General features: G+C 38.9%; 1 protein-coding gene across 1 annotated transcript in view; it reads right to left on the bottom strand.

Annotated features, from left to right (window-relative positions):
• The window catches only part of PEX7 (peroxisomal biogenesis factor 7), an 83,961-nt gene extending 63,779 nt beyond the window's left edge, over positions 1 to 20,182 (bottom strand). Inside the window, exons 1-5 of the mRNA XM_059083989.2 lie at positions 19,951 to 20,182; positions 17,987 to 18,044; positions 16,962 to 17,112; positions 8,058 to 8,135; positions 7,561 to 7,669 (exon numbers count right to left, since the gene is read on the bottom strand). Of these exons, the coding sequence (XP_058939972.1) occupies positions 7,561 to 7,669; positions 8,058 to 8,135; positions 16,962 to 17,112; positions 17,987 to 18,044; positions 19,951 to 20,080 (526 nt within the window). The 5' untranslated portion in view covers positions 20,081 to 20,182. The remainder of the gene's footprint in view (positions 1 to 7,560; positions 7,670 to 8,057; positions 8,136 to 16,961; positions 17,113 to 17,986; positions 18,045 to 19,950) is intronic.
• Between the last annotated feature and the right edge of the window lie 3,649 nt (positions 20,183 to 23,831).

The following is a 23,831-nucleotide window of genomic DNA, read 5'->3' as shown; positions in this document are numbered from 1 at the left end:
GCTTTTAATATTTTTTCTTTGGATTTTTTTTTTTTTTTTTTTTTTTGCGGTATGCGGGCCTCTGACTGTTGTGGCCTCTCCCATTGCGGAGCACAGGCTGCGGATGCGCAGGCTCAGCGGCCATGGTTCACGGGCCCAGCCGCTCCGCGGCATGTGGGATCTTCCCGGACCAGGGCACGAACCTGTGTCTCCTGCATCGACAGGCGGATTCTCAACCACTGCGCCACCAGGGAAGCCCCCTGGATTTATTTTTTGATCGTTTGGTTAATATGTGTCTTGGCATGTTTCTCCTTGGATTTATCCTGTATGGGACTCTCTGTGCTTCCTGGACTTGATTGAATATTTCCTTTCTCATATTAGGGAAGTTTTCAACTATAATCTCTTCAAATATTTTCTCAGTTCCTTTCTTTTTCTCTTATTCTTCTGGGACCCCTATAATTTGAATGTTGATGCACTTAATGTTGTCCCGGAAGTCTCTGAGACTGTCCTCAATTCTTTTCATTCTTTTTTCTTTATTCTGCTCTACAGTAGTTATTTCCACTATTTTATCTTCCAGGTCACTTATCCGTTCTTCTGCCTCAGTTATTCTGCTATTGATTCCTTCTAGAGAATATTTAATTTTGTTTATTGTATTGTTCATCATTGTTTGTCTGCTCTTTTGTTCTTCTAAGTCCTTGTTAAAACTTTCCTGTATTTTCTCCATTCTATTTCCAAGATTTTGGATCATCTTTACTATCATTAGTCTGAATTCTTTATCAGGTAGACTGCCTATTTCCTCTTCATTTGTTTGGTCTGGTGGGTTTTTACCTTGCTCCTTCATCTGCTGCATATTTCTCTGTCTTCTCGTTTTGTTTAATTTACTATGTCTGTGGTCTCCTTTTCGCAGGTTGAAGGTTCACATAATGAGAAGCCCATGCACTGCAATGAACAGAAGCTCCTGCTCACTGCAACTACAGAAGGCCTGCGTGCAGCCACGAAGACTCAATAATGAAGACCCAATGCAGCCAAAAATAAATAAATATTTTTTAAAAAGAAGAAAAGGGAGAAAAAATAAAAAAAAAATAAAATAATAAATAAAAAGAAATAATTATTAAAATAAAAATAATGAATAAAAAAAGAGAGCAACCAAACCAATAAACAAATCCACCAATGATAACAAGTGCTAAAAACTGTACTAAGATAAACATAAAAATTAGAAACAAATCAGTCGCAGACAGCAAACCCCAAGTCTACAGTTGCTCCCAAAGTCCACTGCCTCAATTTTGGGACGATTTGTCGTCTATTCAGGCATTCCACAGATGCAGGGTACATCAAGTTGATTGTGGGGATTTAACTTGCTGCTCCTGTGGTTGCCCGGAGAAATTTCCCTTTCTCTTCTTTTTTCGCACAGCTCCTGGGGTTCAACTTTGGTTTTGGCCCCACCTCTGCATGTAGGTTGCCCTCAGGCATCTTTTGGGAAGTCTGAGGTCTTCTGCCAGCATTCAGTAGGTATTCTGTAGGAGCTGTTCCACATGTAGATGTATTTTTGATGTATTTGTGGGGAGGAAGGTGATCTCCACGTCTTACTCCTCCACTATCTTGTAGGTTCCCCCTGCCTGACTCCATCACTATCAGATTTTACCTTTGGTCATGGTCAGTAAAAGAACAATTAAAAACAAAGAAAGATAATTTGGGGGCCTTAAATAATAATACAAATTAATAAAATTACATGCAATAGTAAGGTAAAGGAATTTTTAAAAATCTATCAGTAATTTATGGTTTTATTTGTTAATACTTTTCCAAATTATACTCATTATTAATTATAGTTTATTACAAATGCTACCAATTAGAGCTCCTAGCAGACATGTCTTCACTGCTTCACTAGAAGAGAAGTATGTTTCAGTTCATTCTGAAGACGGATCTATTCTATACCACTAATTCCTTCCAGAGTTTGAGGCAAATACTTTGAAACTGTAGAATATAAGACCAAAGGGCAACCCTACACTAAGAAAATGATGTTAATGTCAAACTAATTCACATCCTTACAAGAATTTTAATTGAACTTGTACTAACAGTCTCTGTATTAGGGCTTTTCACCAATAGTAAAATTATAAAATGGTCAAATTATAACCATTATGCTTAACTGCAGTCATCTTGCAGATCTGATTCACTATCAACATGAAACTCATTAGCATTTCCATTAAAATCATAAAAATGACTAACTCAAGTTATATATGTAGGCTAAAGGGTTAGTTAATTCAAACAAATGTATTAATATTGTTATCATTTACTTAATACACACCCAGCCTTATGGCTAGTTGTGCCACAGAAAGACTGAAAAAAATCAAAGAAGAAATTTAGGCTTGGAAAAGGAAATGTGATAAGGAAAAATATATTACTGTTCCCATCCCCAAAGACTTGATATTTCAGAAAAGATTTGGTTCAAATTATGGACTGAGAAACGACAACTTACACAATTTAGAAATTTTTTTTTTTTTTTTTTTTTTTTTTTTGCGGTACGCGGGCCTCTCACTGTTGTGGCCTCTCCCGTTGCGGAGCACAGGCTCCGGACGCGCAGGCTCAGCGGCCATGGCTCACGGGCTTAGTTGCTCCGCGGCATGTGGGATCTTCCCGGACCAGGGCACGAACCCGTGTCTCCCGCATTGGCAGGCGGATTCTCAACCACTGCGCCACCAGGGAAGCCCCACAATTTAGAAATTTAAAAAATAGTAGTAATAATTTTATCAGTGTACCTTTCTTCATTCTAGAAAATACTATGAATTTTAATCAGCAAACAAAACACTTTCTGAGTTAACTGAACCTCTACACACAGAAGTTATTACAATTCACTATTATCTTAGGATTTTAAAAAACTGTTTAATCTAAATGGGACGTATTTGTCTGTTCACAATTTACCTGGAGGTTTCCACTTCTGAGGTTCTCCAACCTAGTCATACTTCAGAATTCAGGGACATTTGGTCATTTTTAAGTTTTAGAATTTAAAAACATAATAAACAAATAGAAAGGATTTCTGTGATATTATATTTCCTGTGGAACCCACTCAACATAATTCAACATCTCAGGGCATTGATTTATCTTATTAGCAAGAAAGGAGCAATTATCCTACCGATTGCCATCTATCTATCTTCAGATGCTAGATAATGAAACAAGGAGACAATACAGGAAGCACTCTTCCCCTCCCTTGCTATTGTGCCTTCCCTCCTCCCCTAAATAACCACACTGTGCAAAAGACCTTCCATCTCTTTATCTCCCCTCAAGACTTATACCTGGGGTCAGCCAACATTTTTTGTAACGAGCCCAACTGTAAGGTTTTTTTTGTTTTTGGGGGTTTTTTTTTTTGTGGTATGTGGGCCTCTCACTACTGCGGCGTCTCCCTTTGCGGAGCACAGGCTCCGGACGCGCAGGCTCAGTGGCCACGGCTCATGGGACCAGCCGCTCTGCGGCACGTGGGATCCTCCCAGACTGGGGCACCAACCCGCATCCCCTGCATCGGCAGGCGGACTCTCAACCACTGAGCCACCAGGGAAGCCCCCAACTGTAAGTATTTTTGGCTTTGAGGGTCATTCAGTCTCTGTCATAACTACTCAACTCTGCCACTATAGCATGAAAACAGACATAGACAGACAATATATAAATGAATGGGCGTGACTGTGTTCCAATAAAACTTTACTTACATAAACTGTCAGTGGGTCATTTGATTTGAGGGCAATAGTTTGCCAACTTGTGCTCTATTCTAAGCTTTCTTCTATTTAGTCTTTCCTGGGTGCTCTGACTTACTGCAATGGCTTTAGATCCCATTTATGAGCCAACGACACAATTTTTATTCATAAGGCCTGATTTCTCAGCTCCAAACTCCACCTGCTCTTGACAACCCCACATGTGTGTCCCACAGGCTCAACGTGCTCTAAAACTAACTCAAGATCTTCATTTTCAAATGTATTTCTTATCTCAGTTATGACACTACCATCCATGAATTTGTCCTTGCCAAGAATCTAGGACTTATTCTTTATTCATCCCTCTCCCACCTCTTCCACATCTTATAAAATCATCTCGAAATACCACTCAAATCAGCCTACTTTATTCCATCCCTTCTGTCACTATCCTTATCCATGCCTTCATCTCTCTCTTAACTGTTTCTCTGCATCCACTCTTGCTCACCTCCAAACTATTCTCTACATGACAGCCAAAATGAGTTTTTAAAAATGCAAGCCTAATCACATCACTCCCAGGCTTAAACCTCTTCAATGTCTTCCCACTTTCCACAGGATAAAATCCAGAGTCCTGAATCCAGCCCACAAAGCATGATCTGGGCCCCTGCCTGTGATCCTGACCTCATTTTTACTACCCTTTTCCTCTTAGGCAACAGTCCCTCTGGCCCTCTTTCAGTTTCTCAAATGCATCCAAGTTCTTAATTTTGAATATACTACTCTGCTTGGAATGTTCTCTCTTGCTATACCATCTAAGGCCTCTCACTTTTCACTGAGCCAACTCCTTATTCATCCTAAATGAAAGTCAGAAACCTATCAAGCAAAAAATTGATAGTTTTGACTACCAAAATGTTTCAATGCTTATACAGTAAAAATTAAAATATAATAAATAGGTTAAAGGACAGAAAAAATTGGGAAAATATTTGTAACAGATGTAAGATACAGAGAACTAATCCCTAAATATAAAAAGAGCTCATACATCAATACAGAAGAACAACAACAAACAGCTCTCAGTAGAGAAACAGGCCAAAGACATGAACAGGTGACTCACAAAAGAACAACTATGGCAGCCAGTTGACATACTGAATGTGTTCACTAGTCCTAGTAATCAAATACACAAATCAAAACAACAATTAGTTGTAATTTTTCATTCATCGAATTGGCAAACCTCTAACAGATGGAGGAGACACATCCATTCACCATTTCAAGGTCCAAACCTTAAAATAACTGTTGCCTTGACACTTTCAGCATTCTCATTATCAGAATAAACTGACACCATCTAGATCGGGAAAGTTGTTATTGTTTTGTCTAATCTGTAAGGTGTTGTTGCCCTGAAATAAACACATTGGAAAATAACAAGTGTCATATAGATTATATTTATGTATACATTTTCCCAAATGGTCTAATTGAATCATTCCTCACATTGGAATACCCTGAACAGACACCGGTTTCTCCTTCCCAGTATGTGTCTCCTGAGGCAGATGAAAGTGACTCAAGAAGGCAGCCTTAGAAAAGCAACTCTGCCCTTGCTTATGACAATTAAATTGCTCACCTTTGTTTTATTTCTACACTTTTTACAGCTTTAACGGCACTCAATACATTATACAAATTATCTCAAAGAAAAGTGAAGCAATATATATTAAGGTATCAGAGCTTTTAGGAAGGAAATAGTATCAGAAATCTTTCTTTAGGCAAATGTTTATTGGTGGTATATCAAATAAAAGAAAGCTGTTGTACCTCTTTTTCTACTGTAGATTTATTTTCATTTTATAAACTTAAATATATAATATAAATGCATATGTATAATTCATAATATATAATTGGGAGATGTTCTCTTCCATCAAGTGTATTTAAACCTAGTCTAAGAACTCTTTCTGAATGGTGGTATGATTCACTCAATTCAGCTGTAATACTGGACTACAGCTACTAAGAAATCTCCACAATCAAAAATTGTTTTATAATAACAATGTTTTCAGTGGGGAAAATGAATTTGGGGCAGGAGATTTTCTGACTCAAAATTACAAAATTATTTTCCTGTACAATTTCAACAACAACAAAAGTTTTATACCTACAAGCATGTAAAACCTAACATCACTAAGCAAATTCAGCCTTTAAAGATATCTGACTTTTTCCTGAAGAATATTCCCCATTAATATTTTTAATTTTTTCAACATATATTCTGGAATGAGCATAAGAATTTTTATGAAGGAATACAAGCAAATGTTAACAGTGGTTCTATAGGAGGAGGGGAATTAGCACTTTCTTTTTACTTGGCATGTTTCTGTTTTGTCTGAATTTCTTTACTACGTATATGCTCAAACAGGAATTATCGGGATACCATTTGTTTTCTCTTCATAAGTTTATTTTTCGAAAGTTATAAAAGAAGCAAGAAATAAAGAGTGCTGATATTATCTTGTCAATCACCACAAATATTTATGATTAATTAACACATTCTTATAACTGTTACTCAACCTTTGTTCTGATAAACAAACCAAAAATAAAGCCATCTAAGCAAAGCAGCCCAGTAGCTAATAAAAGGAGCTACACTGGTTCCCAACTTTGAAAGATTTATAACTGGTTATGATCTGCCTAAGACAGAGCATTAATCATTAATTAATAATTAATTAACCATATTTATTCATTAATAGTTGTGCTTATAAAATTCACAGTATGAAAAGTCATACTGTGGCAGATATTATAATATCACTGAGAATTAATATTCCATATCCTTAACCACATGCATATAACCTCTAAATGCCTTCCAACATACTGTTTCCCCCCTGGGAATGATTCTACCTTCTAACCATGGGAAGAAGGGAGTGTTATCCTTGTTATCTCAGCTTCTTCTCCCCATCACCTTATGCAAGGACCCTTCCACTGAACTTGTTCATGTAAAGTCAGGACAACAGAAGGGTGACAGGATAGACTGGCAGAAAGAAAAGGTAAGAGGAGGAAAGTACAAGAGCTGTGAGGGCAGGGTTACAGGATGTGAGAAGAAGGTAAATGGCCAGGGGAGACCCACTCCAGAGCAGCCAGGGGCGAGTAAAGATGAGGACAGCTATTTAAATGACCATTTGGCAGGTGGACCAAGCTGTTTTAAATGGCACTGCAGAGAAACTGTGCAATGTTTCTCTCCAAATTATATATAAAATAGGTTGTTCAGATTATACACGATTTAGGAATCAGCCAACAAACCAAATTTGTAAATCCTTATGCAAACAGTACAAAGTGTAATTTTAAATTTCTATAAAATGACTTTTCTCTACAAAAAACATAGAGACATATAAATGTAAGTATCCGCTTTATCTTAGAATTGCTGACATGAATCAAAAGTAAACAGTTAGGAAAAAAGATCATACCAAACATATTCTTGCTATGGCTTAGTGGCAATGAATTAAAGAGACCATCCCTAAAAAGATGGTAAATATCAAGCAAAGGAGGTTGACTGTGTGCTAGACATTTTACATGTTTCCTTATTTCGTGCTGACAACAACCCCATAGTCAGACATTCTTAGCCCCATATTACTGATGTGAAAACCCATCGCATCACCCTGATCCGCCCCACGATCCGCCACTGAAGAGAGTTTTCAAATTCAATCAAGTCTGATGCCAAAGCCCTCACTTTGTCCCTTACCTCTCACCTCACCAAAAAGGCACATGTTAAGTCAAAGGTTTAGAAGCAGGCCGGGATAATTCTTACCTAGAGACTGAGAAAGAATGAAATAGTCTCAAGAGTTCAAATAGGAATGTAGTCCCTTTTCTTCTCCAAATCTAAGGTACACAGTGCCACCTACTGGGGAAAGTGAGGCCACCATTCCCTACAAATAACACTTTTGGTAAATGAACTCTTTACCTGAGGCTGAAGCAAAGCAACCAGGGATGTGGGGCGACCAGATCGTGCTATAAATGACACTTTCATGGCCTCTAAAGGTGCACAGAGACTTTCCAACAGTTGGATCCCACTACAAATAAATGAATAGATCAATTACTTAACAGAGGCAAATTCATTATGCTTTATATATACAATATATATGATACACCATACACATGTATTTATATACACACACACTATACATATATATCTCATGGATTTCTTTAAAGTCTATTTTTATATAAAGCAAGATGGTATTTAAGGGGCCAAAATAATCAACACTGAGCTAGTTATTAGTTTATAGCTAGAAGATTAGAAAATTTTAAATTCTAATAGATGCTTTAGTATATTTTTTGAAAAGAAAATTAACTGCCTAACTGAAAAGCACTAGAAGTATGTTCCTTACAGAAAAGAAAAAACTTCAGTGGAAGCTTTGAGGAAGGGAATATTTGGTTTTAAATACAGTAATGCTGACATACCAGTTTGATAGTTTGATCCCATGAGCCAGACACCACAAGCTGTTCACATCTGGTTTGACTCCAATCAACACTGTACACCTAAAAACATTTTAAAGTGTCATTTAGAATGCAAAAGAGCATCAAGTTCAATATTACATTTATCTGTTTGTTAACAGTGACAGCCAGTTAGAACAACTAATTCACTTCGTTGAAACATCAAATAAAGTCCTACAAATCTCAATATGGTGTCTGAGAAAGGGAAAGGTCATCTTGTCCGTTCCTCCAGCCTTACCCTTAACAGATAAGACTCCATTCTTCTTCAGCAGAATCCTACAGAATATTTCCAAAACCTTCTTCACTAAAACAAATTATACATATTTTTAAACCTACCAACAAATCACTGTTTGCAGCACCCTGAAGAAATGTCAGAGCAGATTAGAAAGTTAGTCGTCTAAAAAAGCTGGCCAGGTCAATGTTTATCAGAAAGCATTAAAATTCAATTAATATCCCTTTCTGGCCTTTCTTTGAAAAAGCTTATCGGAATGACGTGATACTTTCAGATCTCTTGGTAAACAGCTTTAGTTATCCAATGCTGCTCTCAGTAAACCACTTCAAATGAATTCTATGAAAACTTATGGAAATACTTTTAATTCTGTTATTTGATACAACGGATTATATACAGATCACTACTGGAAGCTAAGCTCAACCAAATATGTGTATAATTAAACTTTACAAAAGTAGTCCTGCCATGGACCTGAGTATGCCATTAAATGTGATCAGCCAGCAGGTTATTTTGAATCTAAAAACTCTACCATATTTATGCAGGAAGCATGACTGTCTGGGGTTTGTTGTGGCTTAAGTATGGATTCCCTGTTCTCTGCTGCCTAGTGCTATGCCTAGCCATGTTGGAACCTGAGTTTAAAAGAAAAAATAATTAGTAATACCCATTATGTCCTTACTTAAAACTTTGATATTTTGTTCATCGTAGATTTTTCTTACATTAATTTTGATTTTTTAAATACTGCATTAAGAGATTATTTATCTTGACTACTGAGGTTTTGGGGCCCCCTTAAATTATGTACTTAAATTATCTACTAAGGTGAGTGTTTCACCACCCAGTTCTGGCCCTGCTGTGGCCCATATTCTTGCACAAGAGAGAAAAGCAGTTGGGACACTAAAGAAATCATGATCCAGCAACAGAGAGTAGCTCATAAAGTATACAGAAGGGTCAGCAAAATCCAAAGTGCTGCTGCAGCCATCTGTCAGTTATGGATGGAAAAAGATAGGTTTGGAAGCAAAGAGCTTGGAAGAGCTTGAGACCTAGAAATGTTGATTTTACCCTCTAGGCCAGGGCTCAGCAAGTTTCTTCTGTAAAGGGCCATATAAATATTTTAGGTCTTAAATATTTATATAATAAATATATTAGTGTATTTATTATATTCATAATAAATATATTATGGGCCATTTGGTCTCTGTCACAACTACTAAACTCAGCCTTGTAGAGCACAAAGTAGCCACAGATGATACTTAATAAATGGGCATGGCTGTGTTCCAATAAAACTTTACAAATCAGACAGTGGGCTGGATTTGGCTCTGGCTCATGAGTAGTAACTGGCCAACCCCTGCTCCAAGCTGATGTGAACAGTCAAAAATAACCACAATAGGAAATCTTTATTGAGCACCTACTGTTTGCCAGATGTTGTTATAAGCACTTTACATATTTTATCTCATTTCATCTTCACTTCTGTGAAGTAGATACCGTGCCAAGGCCCAAAGAGGTTAAGTAACTTGTCCAAATTCCCACAGCTAGTAAGCTGCAGAGCTGAAGTCTGAACCTGGGCAGCCTAATCGCAGAGTCCACCTTTAATCATGATGCTAGGCTGTCCCTACAATATGTTGCATGAAGGCACTTTAAAATGGAACTTTTCAGTGACCTTGGACTGTGATACTAAGGAAATAAAACCCTGTCCTTTTTGGTATCACCCTTCACTGGAGCTCCAATTGGTCCCAGACTGATTCCATTTTGTTTTCATGAATTATCCATACCCATATTAAAGCCCCTACCTATCTACCCACTTGGTGAACCCCCACTCATCTGTCAAGACTCAGCCCCTTTAAATCTTCTGTGAAGTAAACCTCCCCTGATGAACCCCTCAAGCATCGAGGAGTCAGATGCTTCCTTCTGTGCACTCCGACAGCATCTTACACCTACTCCTAGTTCAGCATTTACCATGTTTTACTAAATTTAGTGTTAAATAACTGCCATACCTGCTATATTTTGGAAGAACCATCATAAACAAAACCATCTTGTTTATGCTCATTGCAATAATAGGCACTCAAGAAACTGAGTTAAAATGATTTAACCAACCAAATTTATCTCCACAACCTGCGCTGTTGCTAAGTAGTTATAAAGAGCTACTGTTTTCATTTTAGAGGATAACTGAACAAATACAATTAAAAGACAACATCATTAGCTCAGACTCCTCTACCTCTACACATTTCCAACATGACAGAGGACTTGAAACCTGACAACTTCTCACCTTTTAAAACTGCAAGAGCCTCCGCGGGCTCAGAGAGAACCCAGCCCCAATGAGAACAAAAGACGCGACGTAAGAAAACTATGCTGATACCAGTGCTGCTGCCAGCTCTTCTATGTGACTCATAACAAAGGGGCAAGCATCAGGGTCTAGGACAAAATCAGGCATAGGACATACATGGTGAGGTTAAAAATGGGATAAAAAAGAAGGAAATAAAGGTGACTCAATCAAGATATACTTTTTGTTTGTTTTACTGTGTTTAATATACTAGGACATGGGAAAGAAACTAACAGTATAAGCCAGGATATTGTGTTTAAAACACAAAAATGAAAACTGTAGACCATAAATACAGAAGCTGGTGGGATGGAAAATTCAGCTTGATGCCCAGAAGAGAGGTACCCTAGCAGGGCCCTGAGGGTTGGCTACAATGTCAACAGCAGAAAGCAGAGGTGAAAATAGTGACCAGAAACTCCCCCAAAGACATAAATGGGGATATAAAGCACCCTAGGGATTAAGACTAGTGAACAACTGCAAGATAACACCAAGGTTTTGTGCCTCAGAACTGTCAGTGACAGTGGCATTAACAAAACTGGAAGACTGGAGGAAGGGAGATAATGTGTAATTTTAGACACAGTGAGTTTGAAGTGACAGCCTGACAGTCAAGTGGAAATGTCTAGGAAGAACAGGGTTTGGGCATTAACCTCAAGCCCTGAAAAAAGTTTACAACCAGAGAGATGTTTGGGAGACAGCTGAAAAGGGATGACTAGATTCCATTATCCCAACCTCAAGTCAAATAACTATTCAATACATATTTATTAAGCACTTACTATGAACAAGGCATGTGGGAGGGAGAGAATAGTGTTAGACAAGACAGATAAAGCCCCAGCCTTCATGGGTCTTAAACTTTAGCAAGGGAAGATCGGCTGTAAGTATAAATACACAATTTCAGGTTGTGATTTTTTAAAAACGACTAAGAAAAATAATGTAAAGTAAGAAGACTAGAAAATAATAACAAGGGCGGGAGACTAGAAAGCACATCTCACATTAGTCTACTCTTACATCTTTTCCCTTCTCCCAATTCCCCCCTCCACTCCCACTCAAATAGTGGACACGGGAAATATAAAAAGAAGAGAGATATGCAGCTATGCTTTAAAAGCAGGGTCCTCTAAAGGCCTATGTTAATGAAATTACTCTTAGTAGTGGTGAAGAAAATTAATTGGGAAACTACACAAAGAAAAAAGAAAAACACTGAAGAATATTTTGTGCTGCTTTATGAAATCTGAACTTCATCAGAACCACAGTTTGAGGAGGACAAATTTTATTACTGAATCCAATTCCCGAAGAGCTCATTTTTAATCTACCGTACAGTGTTGCCCTTTTTAAGTTGGTCTATTTAATTAAAAATCATCAAATAAAAACTGTGTCCAGAATGTTCATATTTATCTGTATCAATACAAAGGAAAGGGACACTGACTTTTAATCACTGAGTGATTAGAAAGGACTACGTATTTCTTTTAATGTGAAACTTAAATTTTTTTTATTATAGATATTTTTAAATGTACATAAGAGTAGAGAGAATAACATAATAAATCCCCAGGTATCCATCACATACCTTCCATAATTATCAATATTTTACCCATCCTGTTTCATCTGTTCCATTACTTACTGGAGTATTTTAACATCAGACCATTTCACTCACAAACACTTCAAGAGAAAGAATGTTTTCACCTTTTACACAAGCACAAGGCCATTTTCACATCTTAGTTCATCTTAACAACATCTTAACAACATCTTAACAACATCCTTAACTTCATCTAATACTCAGTCCATATTCATATTTCCCTGATTGTCTCAGAAACATCCTTTTATAGTTGGTTTATCTGAATAGGATCCAAACAAAATCCATATTTTATACTTAGCTGTTATGTCTCTTAAGTTATTTCTAATCTAGGAAAGTTCCCTTTCCCACCTTGGTTCAGGTCCCCCTACCCCACCAATGACATTTACTTGTTGAAGAAACAAAGTTATTGGTCCTGTGGAATGTTCTAAATACATTCTGGATTTGGCTAATTGTTTCCTCATGGTGGTGTTCAACTTCTTCCTCTACCCTTCCTATTTTCTTTAAATTGGAAGTTAGATCTAGAGGCTTGATTTGATTCAGTTCAATCTTTTTTTTTAGCTTCCTATTGTATTAGGAGGTGTGTAATTTCTGGTTGATCCACTTTTAGTGATCCTAAGATTGTTCATAAGATGGATCACTCTTAAATTAATGGTTTTAGCATCCACAGAAAACCCTTGCCTAGGGTCATTATTTCATTAGGGACTACTAAATGGTGATTTTCTAATTCTATTATCCCTTCTACATTTACTAGGTAGAATTCTATTACAAGATCCGCACCAACGATTTGATTACCCCACAATGAAATTCATACAGGAAAAGCAGGATAAATGCCTTGATTCTTTACCTTTATTTAAAAATTCATGATCAAAAACTTTAAATGCATCAAATATCTTTTAAAAGTTTCCAGCAAACTGATAAGCCTCACTATTTGACAATGAAGACAAATTTTAACTATTTTTAAAAACCGTACTAAAAACACTGAGAATTAGATGCTGAAATAAATATTAAACTGAGCCTGTCATCTTTAAAGTCACTTTTAACTCACTCTCAACAGCACAGTGCTATAAGCCATGAAGTCAGAAACAAAATTCTCAATTACTCTCTTTTCTCTCCTTCTTGCTGAACGTTTTAAAATTTTCTTCTTCTTCCATTCTTATTATATATTCAGCAGCAGGCTAAGCTGAAGGCATTTTATGGGGCTCAAAAAACATAATGTAATGGCCTCTGCAGTTAAATAATACAGAGAAGAATCCGATTCCTGCTTTGATGCTAAGTTTAGAAGCCATGCAAAGGGAAACCTTCCATGTTCTTCTTTCTTTCATTTCACCAGGACCTTTATTCCTTAAGGCCTAAAATATATCTAGGTCTTGGAATTTTCCCTTTTGCTTCAGTAACTACTTGTCTGACTATCTGAAAACTGACTGTTGGACTTTATTCAACACTATTTGTTGAATATTCAACAAATACTTATTAGCTCCTCAAAACTCTATTTGACCTTAAATCAATCCTTATAAGTGTTTCTGCGTATTTGGTATAAGAGACAAACTTTAAATAAATGCTGTATTTCTCTTTAATGAAAAATGCCAAATATTTGGTATTATAATACTGAGCTTTAGATTGCTCACCAGAAATTCTTTCTCTTAACAATCTCATGGAGGACCTTTCTGAGGGCCCTACTGTTCTCGACTCATCATTCGGCTCGTTGTGGTTCGACTTTTACTAACAATCGTGAGAAAGACAAGAAGTAATATTGTGGCACATAGTGATGGGGACTCCCCAACCACCAATCTCCCTTTCTCCTTGCTCACAGAACCCCAGTTGTGCCCTTCCGGGAAAGCTCTGTCCTTTCCTCATCCCAGGGGTGAATCGTACTTAGATGAAAGTACGAGTGGTGACTTGTTTCCCTCACAAGTGACAGAGTTCCGACTGGGCATGTGATGAGATGGTACCTGCCAACTATACGGAGCGTTAGAAGAAAGAAATCCACTGAGGAGAGCAGAGCGGAAAGGCAGGAGATCCTGGGTACCTGATGACACTGCCAAGTCTAAATTAAACAAACCTGGACCCATTCCCAGCTCCATATCCTTGGTTACGGGAAATAAAAAACTCAGATCGCTGAAAGCACTTCTAGTTTGGTTTTCTCTTATGGTAACAGCCAAAGCATCTAACTGATACAAAATGCTCATCAAAAATTGCATTTGAAAAGAAAATGAGGAAGGACAACCTAGAACAACAGTCTGAAAAAACAAACAATAAAATAAGTCTTCAGTTCAAAAAAAAAACCAGTTACATAATTATAGAATGATGTAAACCACCGGTTTAACAATAGGACAAAGATCTTTACAAGTGGACTGAAAGTAACCCAGCACTACAACATGGCTGAGGAAAATGCACAGCCATGTTAGGTAATATTATTAGAACTAGAGGCTCAAGATCATGGTGGCGAAGTCATATAAAGCTCAGCACTAATAAACACATTTCTGGAATAAATTAGGTTTACGACATTAAAAGCAACACTGTAAAACAAGAGACTACCCAAAGGAGTTACCAGGAGAGTGAAAGATATAGAGACCGTGTAACCTGAGGACAGGTCAAAGGAATTACAAATGTACAGTCTGGAAGAGGGAAGACTTACAGGGGGCATGTCAGTTTTTTCAAGGATTCTCCTGGAAAACAGGGACTGGACTTAGTCTCACCATATCAGAGAAACGAATCTGAAGCAACAGTTCATTGATACTGAAGGTAAATTTAGGCCTAAGAGAGCAATTATCTAACCAATAGAGCAATCAAAAAGTCAAATAAGTTATCACATGAGATAAGTGAAATTCACTTACACTGAGCTGAAGTAAAGACTGCGTGACCATCACACGGAACATTCTCGAACAGCATTTTCCAGAGTAGTAGCAGTACAAACACCATTGGTTGTACAAGAGATGATTTTAACTGGTACATACATTTTATTTTATTCATTATATATTTATTTTACCATACATGAAATAAATGTACATATTAAGCTAACAATTCCATGGTTTCATGAATATGTGCTGTTTTAGAATAAGTGACATAACTATGTAAAGTTCATTTAAAGAAAAACATTAAATCAGTATCCACTGTTTAATAAAACTGGATATATTATTTTATGATTTGTTAGCTACAGCCCTAGAATTTATACAGATAAGCAATACAAGGCCCAAAGATTTAAGAAAAAGAAAGAAAACTTTTGAGAGGAAAAATATTTTTAAAAAAGAAAGAAGGGGGCTTCCGTCGTGGCGCAGTGGTTGAGAGTCCACCTGCCAATGCAGGGGACACGGGTTCGTGTCCCGGTCCAGGAAGATCCCACATGCCGCGGAGCGGCTGGGCCGTGAGCCATGGCCGCTGAGCCTGTGCATCCGGAGCCTGCGCTCCGCAACGGGAGAGGCCACAACAGTGAGAGGCCCGTGTACCACAAAAAAAAGAAAGAAAGAAATACATTACGTTAATCATAATATAAGTGGTATAAGAAAATGGCAAAAATCATGAACATACCACAAAAATGCTGAATTTTAGACATGCTGCTTTGTGGGGATTTTTGCATTGAACATGCTGAAACTAAAGTTTCTCCTTTACCAAAGTTGTCTTGGTATTCAGTGGTTCTATGAAAACACGATCATTTATAACTACATTTATTCAAACAGCCTCCTTTAGGGCTTCCCTGGTGGCGCAGTGGTTGAGAATCCGCCTGCCGATGCAGGGGACACGGGTTCGTGCCCCGGTCCGGGAAGATCCCACATGCCGCGGAGCGGCTGGGCCCGTGAGCCATGGCCGCTGAGCCTGCGCGTCCGGAGCCTGTGTTCCACAACGGGAGAGGCCACAACAGTGAGAGGCCCGTGTACCACAAAAAAAAAAAAAAAAAAAAAAGAGCCTCCTTTACAATAAAATGGAAGAACTAAAATTTTCTATTATTTTCAGTCAGATCTTAGAGATATTCATTTTTAATAGCTAGAACTATAAAAATGATGTCTAGAATCCTCACATAACCAGTCTATTACTACAAAAGACTAACATTCTTGCACCTAATAAGCATTTACTGAGGTCTTTCCATGAGCCAGGCACAAATTTGAAAGTAAATTTGCAAGTTTTCATTTGAAGTATCTATTGCTACCTTGAGAAAATTCTTAAAACATTTAAGGTAAAACACCAAAAGAGAATGTCTTTACCGTCATGTTCATGAAAAGTATATATGTATTTCAATATGACTGAAGGCCAAACTATTCTCTATGCTACCCATACACACACATAATATCTAGCACATGTAAGAGATTTAGTTTTTAAACTTCTTCGGTAAGCTCTGCCTTATAGTCAGTATTTCAAGCTCTTGCTTCAATATATTCTGAAAATCCTTAGGAAACATAGTGAAGTCCTAAAGGCAATCTTATGATGTCTCTCTGTGAAAAGTCCACCTACCTCTATCTTAAGGCAGTGTATGCAGGCATATCCTTCCTTAGAGCGTTAAGAAAGCGATGCACCTCTGGAGGAAACGGTGCCACAGTATACTTCCTACCCGGAGGCGTTTTTACTGACTAATGAGAAGCTTGACCTTTTCTTCTTTCCCAGCTCCTTAGGCTAAAAGGTACTTTATGTTGGAATAATCAAATAACAAGTGACATCTAACATGTACAAGAAACACTAAAGCTTAAACTTCTTGTCCCCTGATAAGGGGACATGTTTCCACCCCCAAATGGATTTCAACCAAAGAAAAACAATCAGCCCAGAAAATTCCCTTCCTACCTCCTGAGTGTGTTCCTTGTAGACCTGCAGTGGCCCTGTGGCTCTGGCGGTGTCCCAGAGCTGTAACGAGCCATCACCACTACAGGTGACCAGTATATGCTCATTATTCTCACTCCAGGTCACGTCAAACAAACCATCGTTCCAGTCAAAGCTACACCAGGAAAATTCAAACAAAAAAATCTAGTTACATAGGCAGCTGAACATAAAATAACAATCATTGCTCTTTTTTTACAGCTTATCACCTATTTTAACACACACTGTCTCACATAGTCTTCACAAATATGGGAGATTGGTAGAGCAGGCACTTGCCAGATTCAGAAACAACTTCAGAGAGCTTAAAAGAACAGCCCAGTCATACAGCCAGAAAACTGCACAGCTAGGTTAAAATCAGGGCTCCCAACTAGAAATATGGCACCATTTACATGAGGACATGCTGCCACACCTGGGTGCTCAATGCTTTCTATGTTTCATAGGAGGGAAGAACAAGCACTTGAAAATACTAATTTAGATCAATAATTTCCGTGTTTCCCATAAATCTTTCACCTGAGCTATCAGCAGGTAGTTATTTTCTGATGGAATTTCCTTTCCTTTCTCTACCCTTGACTAACTCTGATGGAGACGTTAATGAGTCTAACAGTCACACAGACAAGACAGGCATGGAAAGAAGAAAGGGAAAGAAGCCATAATCCACAAAATGGACAATTAGTTCCTGAATGAGTAAAGCTAAAGTACATTAAGAAGAAAGCAAAGATAGGAATGTCAAACAGTATACCAACTAGCTCACATTTTTTTATGTTTAAGTTTTACAATTTATAAGTGAATACTAAGAAACAAGAGCTTTAGAAGAAAAGTGACATAATCACAAGTTCATGGCAAATATAAGCTCTATACGATGCAAATCCTGAAGGTTCTTTTATACTGCAAATTAAAACATCTTACTGATCACAAAGATTCAAAACTAATTCTATTAAGGTCTTAAAAGCAACAGAGAACACATATAAGTTTAATAGTTAGAGTCATCTTACCTTCTAAAAAGCCTAAGCCCAGATTCATTTTGATCCAGTATTAGCAGGGTTCCACAGCCTAAGGAGAAAAATGCTGAGGTCATGCTGTTGAACCTGCTGGGGGACCATGTCAAGGCAAAGAGGTATCAAGTACTGAGTACCTAATTTTACAGTCACAAATTTCAGGTTACTTGAGGCCATGTATACAAAACGATCAGGACTGTGCTCTCCATTTCTGTCTCTCTCTCTCTACATTGTGCTTAATTAAATATTAAGCTTACCATCTCACCTATGCTTGGAATCCAGACACAGCTCTAACATGGGAGAGATATTTAAGTGCATACTCTATGGCAAGGCAGGATGACAGGCACACAAACCGCCCAAACAGGTGTTATCACCCTTATTTACAGGTGAGAAACCTCAGGCTAACAGACCCCAGGGATTGTGTACCTTCTACATCACACTGCCTTCACAATAAATCTACAATACATTCTGGGACTTCCCTGGTGGCACACTGGTTAAGAATCTCCCTGCCAATGCAGGGGACATTGGTTCGATTCCTGGTTCAGGAAGATCCCACATGCCACGGAACAGCTAAACCGGTGCACCACAACTACTTAGCCTGCGCTCTAGAGCCGGCAAGCCACAACTACCGAGCCCGTGAACCTAGAGCCCATGCTCCACAAGGGAAGCCACCGCAATGAGAAGCCTGTGCACCACAACAAAGAGTAGCCCCCTCTCGGTGCAACTAAAGAAAGCCTGCGCACAGCAACGAAGACCCAACGCAGCCAAAAATAAATAAATAAATAAATTTATTTTTTTAAAAAAATAGAGTACTGGTTCCATACTTTAAAACATAAAAATAAAATAAATTCAGCATGGAATTTTAAAACAAAATGCCTAGTGGAACTCACCACGTACTTGGTGGTAAAATGCTGAACACAACATATCATTTTCTAGCAAAGAGGAATTATTTTACTAAAGGATCAGCATATTTTAAAAGTTATATTTGTTATTGGGTTGAAGGGAAAAAAACTATTAAACATGACTGACTTAAAAAAACGTTATCAATTCCTCTTAAGGCATTTTTTAAAGGATCTAATTTAAAATAGCATTACAAACTCACGAGCCTTCAACCTAAACGGTAGACAAGTATTGTAAATCTGAATTTGCAACCACTAAAAGCTAATGGTGAAAATATTAAGGCAAATATTTCTTTCCCTCTCAGTTTTAGAAATCACTAAATCACTGTGGGACCCAACAAAAAATACTGTCGAGAGCTGACATCATGCAACGAATTTTTTCACAGACCTTCAGTGCATATACAACAGCTACGAGATGAATTAAAAGAAAGCCCGTAAGTCAAGAATAGAACCCCGCCTTTCAACCTAGTCCAGGACCAGAGACCATTAACCTGAACCTCTTAACTGCCTGCAAATGTTTGTATTCCTCCGGAGACAAGAAAAAGCGAGAAAAGAACGTGATCGATTTCGTGTTGGCACTTGCGGGGAAACTCCTGGCATCTGCTCAGGAGCATCCTTAAGACGCACAGCCGGAATGCAGCCTGTGGGGAATGTGGTCCAATTAGTGGGTACTGGGGTGACCCAGCGGACCGTCTTCCAAGAGCTGTTGGTCCCGTCGGACCGGTAGAAGGGGCCCCACAGGTTCAGCCCGCTCTCCGCAGGGCCACGTGTACCTGGAGGGGTGTGTGTCACTAGGGGCGATGGTGTCGGTGCGCTCTAAGGCATTAGGACTAGGGGCACTAGGCATCTTCCGCACTGTAACTGGAAAAGATGATGGACTCGACTCTAAACCAACTCCCCACACTGGACAAAGGCGGTCAGGAAGTCAGGCTTTCCTCTGCTTCCCCTGGTGTTCTTTTCTGGAGCCGTCTACTGTCGGAAGTGCTTTTGGACCACCAGAGGGAGCTGGAGCTCGGCTGGAACCCAACCCCGCCCCGGCGGCTCAGCGCGGCCCGGCCTCACCCGCGATGCCGTAGTGCTGCGCGGTGGCGCAGGCCAGGCGGCCCGGCAAGTACGGGGAAAACTCGGCTGCATAGCCGTGGCAGCCGGGAACCCGCAGCGTCCGCACCGCTCCGCGACACGCCGCGCTCATCCCGCCCGCCGCCTGCGTGCCTCGCCGCCCCAGCCGCCGAAGCCCTTCCGAGTTGGAGGTGGCCGGTCCGGACTCGCTAAGAGAATTAGAGATCCTGGCAGCTGAGACGGAAGTGAGGACACCGTGTGCCCTGAATGCTAGGTTTCGATTGGTCCGCAAAGGAAAGGGAATTGACTCTGACAGAGGCCATTTTTGTCTTGGGCAAAACAGATGCTTGGCGCACGCTGTGACGAAGTAGACGTGAGGGCAGTATTTCTAGAGTTAGGTGGTGATTCTGACACCTTTTGTTTTTGCATATCAGCCTCCACTGCGAGCTATCTGGTTTTTATGAATTTATTGACATTTTGAAAGACTGGCATCAGGAAATGTGGCCGATGATTACAAAATGAGACAAGTTACAGCAAAGTCTGAAACCATGCTGCGAGTCCAAAAGGCAATTGAGCGCCGTGTTGCCTGAGGTAAATTGAAGCAAAGTTAAATCAACGGTAGTCATGCTAAGGAAAAAGACATCATAAGAAACTAACTTAAAAATTATTTTTAATTCTTCCTGTATTTATTGTATAGTAGTAAGTGCTCAGATGCCAGAGCTGAAAACGAAGGCTGTTTCATCCATTCAAATATTTACCAGGCATATACCATGTAGAAGGTGGCCATTTATTGCTTATCTGCCAACCAAGACCCTTTTGAGAATAAAAGAGAGTGCAGTTAATAATTAAGCCAGGTCAACAGGTACAAACCTAGTCTTATGGCCACTTTATACACCAAGTACAGTGCTAGGCACTGGGGATTCAAATGCAATAAGATATAGTTTGTGTCATCAGTTAAGTGTAATAAAAAAACTGTAGGTGCTATGAGAAATATATAAGGGCTATTTTTAAAAGGAATTGTCAGTGCTGGAAGACGGGAGATGGGAGAAAAACCTTCAGAAAGCAAGTAATGTTTGTGTAAATGATGGTAAGGTTTTCTTTAAATAGACAAGGAGATGGAGGTCATTATAGGAGCAGGAAAAACAGGTGACCTAAAACAGCATGACCCATAGGAGATTGTGGCTGCCAGGTATCAGCCTGCCCAGATGAAAGGGGTATGGTGAAGAGTATTGGACAGAGAGACTAGAATATTGTATTGGTTCATGAAGAGTCTTGTGTGCAATACCAAGGGAATTTGACTTCTACTGTAATGTAAACAATGGGGAACCATCAAAGTTTTCTAATGTGAGAAATTAGATGACCAAGTTTTCATTTTAAAAGATCTTCTGGCAACACAAAACTGGAGAACAGAGATTGGAAATGGGGAGGCCAGTTAAGACTTTAGCAATAGTTTAAGAAAAGATAAGAATTTAAACAAAGATTATGGTAATGGGAGTGAAAAGAGTCATGCTCTATAGTATTGTGAGATTTACGCCTAGGACGCCAGCCAGTTTCTCACAGTAAATATCGGGAAAAAACCACTTTGTGCTTCCTGCAGGGGGAAGAGAAAAGGAACCAAAATAAGCCAGCGCATTCTGTGCTTCTTAACAAGGCCTGGTATCAGGGAGAACCAGTTAACCAGAGCCTAACCTAGTAGGATATTTTCAGAAGCTAACTAACCTGAAAGTTCCCTTGTGCCCATTTTCAATCAAACCCACCCCTACCCCCTGATCCACCAGTGACTTGGTTTTTCCTGTTAAGGACTGCCTGAAATTCCAGTACTAGAAATGTATTCCCCGTGAGTTGTTGTTTTAAATTTATTTTATTTGTTTATTTTTGGCTGTGTTGGGTCTTCGCTGCTGCGTGTGGGCTCTCTCCACTTGCCGCGAGCGGAGGCCACTCCTCGCCGCCGCGGTGCACGGGCCTCTCACCGCAGCGGCCCCTCCCGTTGCAGAGCACAGGCTCCAGGAGCATGGGCCTCAGCAGTTGCGTCACTCCGGCTCAGCAGCTGTGGCACGCAGGCTCAGTTGCTCCGCGGCATGCGGGATCTTCCCAGACCAGGTATTGAACCCGTGTCCCCTGCATTGGCAGGCGGACCCCCCAACCACTGCGCCACCAGGGAAGCCCTACCCCAACCACTGCACCACCAGGGAAGCCCTCCCCGTGAGTTTTTTTAAATTGATTACTTGAAGATTCCTCTTTTAAAGGCAAGTAGGCTATAGGACAAAGAATAATGAGGTTCAATCTCAATTTGCCCTTTACTTTTCAGTAACGTACTTTCCCTAGATTCTTGTTTCTTCCTATGTAGAAAGGAAAGTTTTCAACTGAATCAATCATTTCTAGCTAGGAGGTCTTGAAAACTATAACAGGATTAGATAAACTAATCTAAATATTTCAAAAGCCAAACAGGAATTGCACATTTATAATTCTGCCTCAAAGGCCAGCCTGAAATTCTAATTTTCTTTGTTTTTAGGCTGAGATTATATGAATGCAGTGTGGTTACACTCATTCTCTAATGTTTATATTAACTTCTGATTGATTGCATATGAAATCATAATGTTTCTGGAGCTCATGGAGGAAAAAACTTTGAAAAGGTTTATAGATATTGAACAGGTTGATCTCTAAGGTTCTGTGCAGCCAAGAGGACTGAGGAATGTAGTTGCTGGCTATCATGCACACCTTACTGGGATAATTGAAAACTATGAATGGTAGTTAGATAAAAACTATTGTATCCATTTGTGTCCCAAATTTGATGACTGTACTGTAGCTACATAAGAGAATGCCCTTATTCTTAGGAAATACTTAGGAAGTAATATGAGGTAAAGGGAATTATAAAAGGATAACTCTTCAAATGGTGCAGTAAAAATAAATAATATAGACAGGCACAGTAAAGAGAAAGATAAAACAAGTGTGGTTTAAAATGTTAAAAATTTGGTAATCTGGGTAAAACATTTAGGCACTTCAAGTATTCTTATAATTTTTCTGTAAGTTTGAAATTATTACAATTAAAAGGTTTTCTTAAGAATATGATTAAAGATTTTACTAATTCAGACTTTTCTTTGTCCAATTAGCTTCAATTAGTAAGAAATGGCTCTAATGTGTTAAGTAACACCTGGGGGGCCTGTGAAAAATTCCTATACTGATGCCCACATAGTCCCTATCGGTGAATCACATACCAGAAATGTCTGTTGTATGATTCTGCTAGGACTTCTGACTTATATAGATTTGAGAGCGTATGTCTGAGAAGAAAAACAGAAGTTCCCTCCTACTTAAGTCTAGAATGAAACACAGCTAATCAAGTGGAAATGTCAATGCGGAAATCCAGGTCAACTATAATTCCCATCATGACTAAGTGGCATAAAGACTCAGAATATGGTGACCTAGAGCTGACCTCAGGGAGAAATCACCGTCAGATCAGGATCACTCATTTCCAGGATTCTTTGTAAGGTTGACTCGACAATTCATAAATCTTACCATTTACAATGAACACAAACCTAGGTCACTATATACATTTCATTCTCTCAGACAAATATGCACAGTAGTACCAAGCTATTTCTCAGGACTGTGTATGTGTTTATATATTCTTAAGAAAGATAAGTTCAGATAGAGAAACAACTTACCAAGTACAAAAGGAATATACATGGTCATCTTAAAAGTGAGTATCAGACATTAAAAACCTAGTATGTTCATTACCTGCCTTGGATTTCTTAGCTCTGGAAAATAACATATTCTTCAAAAGCTATCATTTTCATTAAGAAGTAGAAACAGCACTGATTTCCTTCAAACCTGTTCAAAAAGGCAGGCATGCTTTCATGTGAAAGATAAATCTTAGAAGTTGTCTGGCA

The sequence above is a fragment of the Kogia breviceps genome, chromosome 13, assembly GCF_026419965.1.
Source record: "Kogia breviceps isolate mKogBre1 chromosome 13, mKogBre1 haplotype 1, whole genome shotgun sequence".
In the NCBI taxonomy this organism is placed as follows: Eukaryota; Metazoa; Chordata; class Mammalia; order Artiodactyla; family Physeteridae; genus Kogia; species Kogia breviceps.
This window is presented reverse-complemented; position numbering and strand designations above follow the sequence as displayed.